The 10,126-nt window shown below is 37.8% G+C and overlaps 1 protein-coding gene across 1 annotated transcript; it reads left to right on the plus strand.

The window, feature by feature from the left end:
* Positions 1–1,174: 1,174 nt before the first annotated feature.
* cabp2a (calcium binding protein 2a) lies at positions 1,175–9,834 on the plus strand. The gene is made up of 7 exons (XM_073472370.1): positions 1,175–1,222; positions 1,484–1,705; positions 6,660–6,690; positions 7,847–7,981; positions 9,085–9,194; positions 9,354–9,501; positions 9,809–9,834. The coding sequence occupies exons 1-7, from the start codon at positions 1,175–1,177 to the stop codon at positions 9,832–9,834; spliced, it is 720 nt and encodes a 239-aa protein (XP_073328471.1).
* Positions 9,835–10,126: the final 292 nt, after the last annotated feature.

Raw genomic sequence — 10,126 nt, forward strand, 5'->3', positions numbered from 1 at the left:
GTCTGCCTATATTTCTGGAGCTACGTTTGAATTTTGGCCATTTCTTACAAATGACACCTTTAAAGAAATATGTTGGAAATAAGGTTGTGATGGGGTTCTACTTGGTAATTTGAAATTTTGACGTAGTATTTCTGAAACCCTTTCTGCCTGTTACTGGTATCCAACAGAGATCAATCTTGTTTCACTTTGACTGTGATTTGGTATGTAACCCCCTTTCTGTCATCCTGGAACTTGAATATCTGTCTGCTCCCCTTCTTTGTATTTGAAAAGAGGCTGAGTAATATAAATACTCTTGCTCTATTTCTCCCACTACAAGCCTGTACTCCCATGGCTCGTCAACATAACTCTTTCCCTCTAATCTGAAATGCCAGGGATTAAACAGGCAGCCAATTCTCCATCCATAATTCTACCATCCCCTCCCCCTTTCTCTCTCACTCTCTGGCTCCCTCTCTCTCTCTCACACACACACATACAGATAAATACACAAATAAACACACAGAGTTCTGCCAGACTAGTCATTTTGAGATCGTAAGCACGATGTTTGAGAGGCCGCGAGAAAAAAAGGTGGGTGGGATGGATTAGATTAAGTTGGTCCAAATTCAAGGGATCACTCGTGGAGAGGGGGTGACAGATAAATCGGGGGAAAAAAGAGCATGTTTGTGTGAGACAGAGTCAGAGAGGGATAGAAAAGGGAGAGAGAAAATGGTCGAGTCATGCAATCAGAGCCAGAGTCTGGCAGCAGCAGGTTGTCTCAACCCAGATTTGACCCAGAGCTCTCACCACACCCCGTCAATCTCCTGCACCCTGCTGCTATGCCATAATATCACACTACACATTTCAAAGCTCATCATGACAGCCTCCGACAACCTATAGGAGTTTAGGATCCAATGCGACATCATATGCCTACCTTGCCTCTCACTGGACCAATGGGATCTTGGATTGGAGCACGTGCACTGAGAGGAGACCTCATTTGCTTTCAGTAGTAGTGGAAACATTTGCTTTCGCCTCACCGGGTGTGAGAGGTGTTGCCCCGCGGACTGCACCGGATTTAGTATGGACTTTTTTTGTGACAACTGAGAACAGAGGGAGAGAAAGAGAAAAAGAGGAAGAGAAACAGGGGGGGCAAACAAAGAGGAAAGGGAGGGGGAAAGACAGGAAGAAGAGGGGCAGGGTGATGGGAAACATCAACAAAGCTTCTAAAAAGAACAGTAAAAGGAAGAAGGTAAGGACTTATTTAATTGTTTTCGACTGGGAAAGTGAGTTTGAATTATTAATACATGTAAGATCATGCTTTGTTGTGCATTTTTAAGCCTAATCATTTGTGAAAGTTTGTCACTAATGTGACACAACTTCTGTTCGAATTGATTTTGTTTCTTAAATTTTAAAATTTGACTCACGAAGGAAATGTACATGTGAAAAAAAGCCAGTTTCATTGCACTCAGTGGAAATTTTATCCTAATTCGGTTGGTTCCCCTCCTCTAAGCTGGACTCACCCGTAGAACGAAGCGCCCCCCAATTATCTGCCGCCATGCTGGGGGAGCTGGGTGGTGCAGGTGAGGTGGACACGGACGACGATGACGAAGCGGGGAGCGATCGGGACTTCGATGAGCCCCTGTGTGCTCTGGTTAAGAACTGCAACATGCTGCACAACATAGTGGGGCCTGCTTGTATCTTCCTCAGACAGGGCTTCGCACAGAGCCAGCTTGTATGTATGACATTCACACACATACACAGAACAGAATTATCAAGGTCAAAATCACCCATAAGTCTCTTCATCCATAAGTTCTCATAGTGTCTCATTGTCCAAGGGAAGGTGAAGTTTGCCTTGAGATCAGTGTGGCATCATCTCAGCCTTCCCATCTCCACCAATGAGAATTTCATCCTGTGAGTGTCAACCTCCAAGCCATACTCTACCACCATATCACCATATTTCATATAACTTACTGTATGATTGTTTGAGATGAGATGAGATGAGATGTTTGTTGCAGAATATCATTTGTTTAAGGGAATAAACCTAAAACACCTTGAAAGGGATGTGAGATTTCAGTGAGGAAAGTAATAAAACATTTCTCACTTACTGTTTGTCCTATAGAGAGAGAAAGAGTAACTGGTGATATGACAGATTGTCATTTAGATCATAAATTAATTAATTTTCTAACACTCCTGGAGATATTATCTTATTTCAGATTAATTTCTTATGTATAGACCGGGGATACAGCAGAGATCAATAACAGAGTAATTTCCTGACTGCGCAATGAGCAGCGCTAATTGAAAAGAGCCGTTAGGACAGTCACTGATCACAGGTGCTTTACTGAGCTGTAGGCTCCCGAGGGATTGGAAGACCTTGGGCTGAGTTTAGAGGAGAAATGTGATGAAGTAATTTACATAGAATCTATATGCTTGTACGGTATTTGACAGTTGGCCTTAGTGCATGTTTTGGTAAATCCAATCAAATACGTTGAAGGAAATCTGATTAACTTGTCTATGGCCGTGGAGAGTGAGAAAGACTCACAGTGCAGTACTTGCACAGCAACAAACAGCATAGAGACAAATGTAGCCGTGAGATGATGGATATAGTGGAGCATATAGCAGCTAAAGAGACATGGTTTTTTTCTCAAGAGTTGTTGGGGACCAAAAAAAGAGCTAAAAGGAGGGTAAATGTTGGATTGACATTCATCACATTGCCACATTGAGACATGGCTCCAAATGAATGCTAATGTTGCTCCATATCTGCTGTATACGTAAATATTGACTGAGAAGAGTGTCCAGCACAGATAATGTACTTTGAATGAGTATCGTCTGAGTAAAATGTGTCAGTATGTCATTAGGTATGGAATGTCATTTTAATCAATATTAAATAAATAAATAAATAAGCTCATGAAATAATTAAATAAATAAGCTCATGAAATAAATAAATAATTAAATAAATAAGCTCATGAAATAAATAAATAAATACGCTTGTGAAATAAATAAATAAATAAATAAATAAGCTCATGAAATAATTAAATAAATAAGCTCATGAAATAAATAAATAATTAAATAAATAAGCTCATGAAATAATTAAATAAATAAATAAATAAATAAGCTCATGAAATAAATAAATAAATACGCTTGTGAAATAAATAAATAAATAAATAAATAAATAAGCTCATGAAAAAATTAAATAAATAAGCTCATGAAATAAATAAATAATTAAATAAATTAGCTCATGAAATAATTAAATAAATAAATAAATAAATAAGCTCATGAAATAAATAAATAAATACGCTTGTGAAATAAATAAATAAATAAATAAATAAATAAGCTCATGAAATAATTAAATAAATAAATAAATAAATAAGCTCATGAAATAGATAAATAAATAAATACGCTCGATAAATAAATAAATAAATAAATAAGCTTATGAAATAAATAATTGGGAAATAAATATATAAATAAACTTAATGAATCAATATAGTTGATTTGTAGTCTATAAAAAAAATGTTCTGTAAATATTTATTTTGATTTATTTTCTTCTGATCAAAAACATTGATCTGAAGCTCACTTCTGAGGCTGTTCTGTAAATATTTTTCTCATAATTATTAAGTAGAGCAGATTCTGATGAGCCCAGATAAATTTCAGGCTTAAAACATACAACTCTCACTTAGTTAGTTAGACCCATGTCTAGGTTTAGCACCATCCACTTTCAGTTAAAGCTCCACTTTTTACAGACCATTCTGACAGCTGAGCAGATACAGATTATGATGTACACAATCAACCCCAGAAAATACACATCTCTTTGCTAACAATTTTGACACATAGCTTTAAAAGATGAAAGCATGAATTAGGGGTGACACAATATTGTGATATTCACCCTAGCCATGAAATATTGATATTGTATTGAAGATACAGCACACATACGTCTGAATAATCCAGCAAAGATGTTCGGGCTTGTACGTCCTTTGTTTATGAGTTCATCTTGTTGACTTTTCACTTGAAATTGAGTTGATAGTAATTGTTCTTTTTGTACAGCTTTTTTTTTACTATTATGGTTGCAGACTCTCTCCACCTCCCTAAACTTGTATTTTGAGAGTAATTAACGGGACAAAAAAGTGTTTACACACAGTAAACTATTTTAGTTAAAGATAGATTTGATTGCAAGTATTTCTTTTTTCAAATTTCTATAGATATCGCAATAATATTGTTTTTGTGAATTTGTTTCATCACGATAATCATGTAGTGAAAATCTGATATCGTGACAGCCCTAAAGTGAAAGTTGGATGTAGAGCCCCTTTATGCTGCTGCCAATGTGCCAAAACATCTGTTCATGCAGGTTTTAACAACAAGTTTAGCTGTTTTGTTGGAGCTGAGCTCAAACAAGCTACTGCAGAAAATAACACTGCCTCTTTGTATGCATATGTCTGAATGCAGTTAGCCCCTCTCCTTATGTGGCTATATCATTATTTTCATATCAACAATGGTCTGCAATTTTCTGTTTTTGGTTCAGTCTCACTGTTTTGATCAACCAAGTTTCCGGCTGCATCTGGTTTCAACCAACAAGCTGTAACAACCCACCGTACACTACCTGCCCAGCACCAAACTACAGATGGATGAAGTTAGCAACTAGCTGGAAATATAAAGTGTAAACATACAACTAATGAGTCTATCACATTTTGAAAGGAATCCTGATAACTTGGTTGATGCCTATATTTTTCATCCAGCACCATCACCATCATCAGGTCATTGTAATTTGTGTTGGGATGATCAAATCCCATCAACCTCAGCTATACTTTGTTTTTAGTGCTAATAGTAGTATTTAAAACAATCATGGCATGCTAATACACTAAACTAATATGTTGACAATGCTAAAATTTCGGGCTATACCTGCTAGCTCGCAGCTATTATGTTCAAACTTAATAAAATCAGCATGTTAACAATGTCATTGTGAGCAACTATAGCATGCTGACATTAACATTTAGGTCATGTTGATGAAGGTTCTCAGTCATCCAGGTCATGGGTAATCTAAGTGCAATATCGTAGGCAACTGGACTTGTTTCAGTGTCTGTGTCCTAACAGAGTCGTTAGGGACACATGTCATCCTTACAGATGTACTACATCCTTACATCTTTACAGAGCTGCTCACAGAGCTGCTATTGTTTTAAACTCTTGTTCTTATTGAGTTATTAGTGTTCAAACTTTCTTACATCAGTCAAGTCACCTAGCAGAATCTTAACTGAGCCACCACAGTCCTGAACTCGTAGGGCAACTTCCTGATCCTTCCTTAAGTCATAGATCGAGGAAAGAGATGGGATTCCTCGACAGAGTGCACAGATAAATCTATGAGATGGATAGGGTGAGAGTGATAGCTTTAACTGGTTATTAATCCCCCATAATCCCTTTGTTCTCTAAAATGACATGCTAAAAATAAGAATGTATGAGTACTTCTTTAGCAGCACATTATACATACGGTATAGTGTGAATTTGATGCAAACAATTGTAGACGCTCCTAAAGCACATTGAGGTGCCAACATGTTCTTCCTTCAAACACTTTAGTTGATGCTGGGTCGCTGTTGTTCTAGAAGCGATCGGTGGTACTTGTGGTTGTGGAACTACTGTGGTAGTAGTTTGGGATGCAAAACAAAATGGGAACAAGAAAATTTGCTCTGTGGCCTCTTCGGGCCTCTGTGCCTGAACTTATACTTCAGCCTGACAGTCACAACTATAAGCAAAAAAGACATCCAGCCTGAGTTTGTTCATGTGTATCTGCTGTATGTTCAGTCAGTGCAGGTGTGTTAATGTTTGTTAATCAAGTCCCGGCCGAAACCGTGGTGCAGATGCAGATGGAGATGCAGATGAAAAAAAAAAATCTGCATCAGATAGGGAAATGAAAAACCGATAAGCCTTCGTGATTTGTAATACAATTTACAGCTGTAATCTCCCTGCCACCGTTCTCTCCCCTGCACTCTCTAATCCAGGTCTGTATTATTCCTGCTGCTGATGTCACAGCCGCACAGAACACGCCGAGAAAAAACTTATCCTGGCATCACCTTGTGCCCATGCCACCACACACTAAACCCAAACTGTAACTGCACATTTTTGTGTATGAGCGTAGCTAAAAGTGTTGCTGTTTCAACTCTTTTCGAAGACAGTTTAGGCCCTGATTCCTTTATGACTCCTCTTTTTGCAATTTAATTATATTCTTTCACCTTTTTACTTGGTCCATGTTAAGCTGGGTTTTCAGAATTCGGCCAACATACAAACCATTTCATCAGCTTTGTTGCCTGTGTGTGTGTGCACATGGATGTTTGCACTTTATTTATGCATGTTTGGAAATGGAGAGAGAAAGAGGTCAAACGTTTTTGATAATACATTTCTAATGCTTGTTGTGGAGCATATGCACAGCAGACTCCCAAAGCTTTTCCACCATTGAGAGCAAAATGAGATTGGACATGAAATTTTGTATCAGATCAACTAAAAAGGTTATTAAGGTCAGTAAGATCAAAAACCCAAATAATCCTGTAATGGAATCTCTGCTGAGTCGGTGCAAAAGGAAAAAAAATGGTTCACAGGAGTGATGACGCACTGAAATGTTTCCTGTATGTTTTGCCATTGTAACTGTGTGAGCCACAGAGTGATACTGATCTATATGTTTGTCGTGTCTTCTATCCGCACCACCGCAGGACAGAGATCTACGACCAGAGGAAATGGAAGGTACTGAGATATCAAAATGCTTAATCCAAATCCTCCCTCCGACTCTCGCTCCCGCAGTCATTCCACCGTCTTCTCCCTGAACAGCCTTCCTTTCAAACCTCAAACCTTCTGTTTGACTGTGAAAAATTGTGCTTTACTGTAAAGAGCAGAATTTCAATAGACCCTCCTGACTTTGCCTTCCCACTGAATGTCAGCTTACTTGAACTGTGGAAGATCAAAGTGAAGGATTATTATTCAAAGGAAAAGATTATTCTTCACATTTAAAGCACAGTTCAACTACATTCCTCAGGTTTGGCTCACTCTTTTCACACTCCACATTCATGGGAATGAAAGAAAGAAATTATTGGAGCATTTACTCTAAAAACACGCTGACATTTTAGTTGTAAAGCACATTTTGAACAGTGAACAAACAAATCAAGCTACCACTTTCAAATGAGGCGCGTGTTGTGAATTATGACGGCTTTATTAAAGTTAATTAATAGTTTACGGAATAGGGTAAGTTTTCAAAAAATTAAAACTCAAAATAAATGCGGCAGATCTCCGTCAAAGATCAACTTGTTGCTGTACCCAGCTGTCCAAGATGGCAGACGGTCTTCATGTGTGCTACCTAGATCAGGTGGTGACAGGGTTTGTTATGCTAGTAGCAGCTAATGGTGCCTTGAGGTGCTAGCCTTGAGCAGAGATGAGGAGCAGGCTACAGAAGTCTGCTTAGCTAACTTATTTTTAATGACATTTATCAGACTTCCCTCTGTACCAACTGGAACAACTTGGTTTTTACATAGGCAGTCAAATTTCCAAACACCTGTAAACAGACTTTGATGTCTAAAATTGGTGGAGCCATTTATGAATCAAGTCTGACAACTTTGGCTCTCACCACTAGTAGCATTTTTTTTTTTTTTTTAAAAACACTGTGTAAGACCCCCACCTTCACACACATGCATACAATCATAGATGTGATTCAGGAAAGATAACAGGCTCAAAGCAACACAGACAAGAACAATCATCTCCAGGATTTTCCCATCAAATTAATCTGTCAAATGGTATAATACCATTAAAATCCTACAGATGGGACTTCAACATAAGACCTATAGAGTTGACATTTAGAACAGCAATGTCTCGATCTTTCTCATATCAGTCATTCTTTTTTTTCTCACAGAGCTGCGTGAGGCATTCAGGGAGTTTGACAAAGACAAGGATGGCTTCATCAGCTGTAAGGACCTTGGCGAGTGTATGAGGACAATGGGCTACATGCCAACAGAGATGGAACTGATAGAACTCAGCCAGCAGATCTGTGAGTCCCACACGCACACGTCAGTACACACACAGAGAGAGACACAAAACACGTCTGTAATTATATATAGTTCGAGAACAAAATTTGAGGTTGTCCCTGCCTCTACCTATTCTTATAACACTGCTGTTACACAGTAAATGTAAAGTACTTTATTATTGATATGTTAAGGACTTTAAAGTTGTGATGATTTGCATTTAATGTTTCACTGCACTTACACACAGTGGCTGTGCAATAACATTGACAGGGAATACATATATGTGCCTTGCTGAAGGGTATATATATATATATATATATATATATATATATATATATATATATATATATATATATATATATATATATATATATATATAATCATAAACAGAGAATTCTATGTAACATGAAGTTACAATTCTCAGTCATTAATGTGATGTAATATATGTTGGATGTTGTGTCCAAGTCTGTTTCCCGATCAAATAATGTAGCCTTAGCTAAGTTGGTTGATAACACACATATCAATGGGAAACTGGCTACAACAAAACACCTGATAAAAATAGGTCAGATAAATGAAGAATAACTTTTAACTCCCTTGTTTCATTAGTTCTGATCCTTCTAAATTCTTCTAAACATAAATATTTGAATCATTAAAGTTTTATGGTAATAGTAAAATTTCAAAAAAAAAATTTTTTTATTTATTTATTGTAAATCACTTCTCATGGCCTATCTGCAGTACCTTTACAGCCCACTAGAGGTCACAGTCCACACTTGATCACTGCATGTATCATTGTAGAGTGAACTTTATAAACTTCATCTTTTTATCACAAAAATATATCGCTGATCAGCAACTTTAATTGTTGCTGAACACAACCATGAAATTGAATTTGAATTAGAATCGATGTAGCCAGGACAGTCCCCAAGCTTCCCCCAGCAATGCTTATGCCAGGAGGCTGTAGCAAGTTCCCTCCATGTTTGTGCTGTTGTACAGCCTGGTGGTGTTTGGCACTGAGTGTATGAGTGCAAGCTGTATATTCATAATGCGGAGCTGTTAGGGCTCCATGTCGCATCAAAACCGAACTATAACTTCCCTTCCCTCCCTTCTGTGTCTTTATTTTCTTGCCCTCTAGGTGGCGGTAGAGTGGACTTTGAGGACTTTGTGGAACTGATGGGTCCAAAGATGCTTGCTGAGACTGCGGACATGATTGGTGTCAAGGAGCTGAGGGACGCCTTCAAAGAGGTGTGCAATACAATTTATGAACTTAAGCCAAAAAGACCACTTTTTACCTTTGGGGTCCCCTGAGTAGATAACCTCCTTTCAGCAACTTTCACATCTATTACATTGTTTTTTGTTTTTTTTAATTTTAATTCTCTACCCCATCCATTTTGTTTCCCCCAGTTTGACTCTGATGGTGATGGTCAGATCAGCCTTGGGGAGCTGAGGGAAGCCATGAAGAAGCTAATGGGAGAGCAGCTCAACCACCGCGAGATTGACGAGATCCTGCGAGACGTAGACCTCAACGGGGACGGACAGGTGGACTTTGAAGGTGAGTGATTACTACTTTAGGTAAAAACAGATAAGAAATAAGGGAAAGTGTCTGACACATAGGCACCAGACTTCTTTCTGTGGTATTAAGGAATAATTTTCTTTGAAAAAACAGTGTTCAGAGTTCAGGCATGATAAACTATTCTTTGGCATACATGTAACATCCATTACTGGCAAGAAAACTGAGCTAAAGGAGGATGTTCAGGCTAAGGACAGAAGGAAAAGGAGTTTGTGGAAAGAAAGAATGTAGATTAAGGTGATAATATCCTTTTCCCGAGCCAACAATAACAAATCTTTTCTTTCCACAGAGTTTGTGCGAATGATGTCTCGCTGACTCCAAACCTCTCTACCTACTGCACTAAACACCATGTACCAGACTGCACACTGTTAATGTTTATGTAATTCTTTTCGATGTACAAAGACTTCTTGGTGTCTGTATTTTATTTTCAGTTACTTCCATCATGTCTCAAATATAAGAGAATCCTTAAATGTGTTACTGTTGTATGAATGTAATATGTATTTTTATCATGTAAAAAGAGATTGTAAAGGGTTGGTGGGCAGTCTCTTTAGAAGTAAATTTAAATTTGAATATAAATATAAATATATACTGTTAGGAGTTAGGGATA

This window comes from Pagrus major, chromosome 1, assembly GCF_040436345.1.
Source record: "Pagrus major chromosome 1, Pma_NU_1.0".
NCBI classification, from domain to species: domain Eukaryota; kingdom Metazoa; phylum Chordata; class Actinopteri; order Spariformes; family Sparidae; genus Pagrus; species Pagrus major.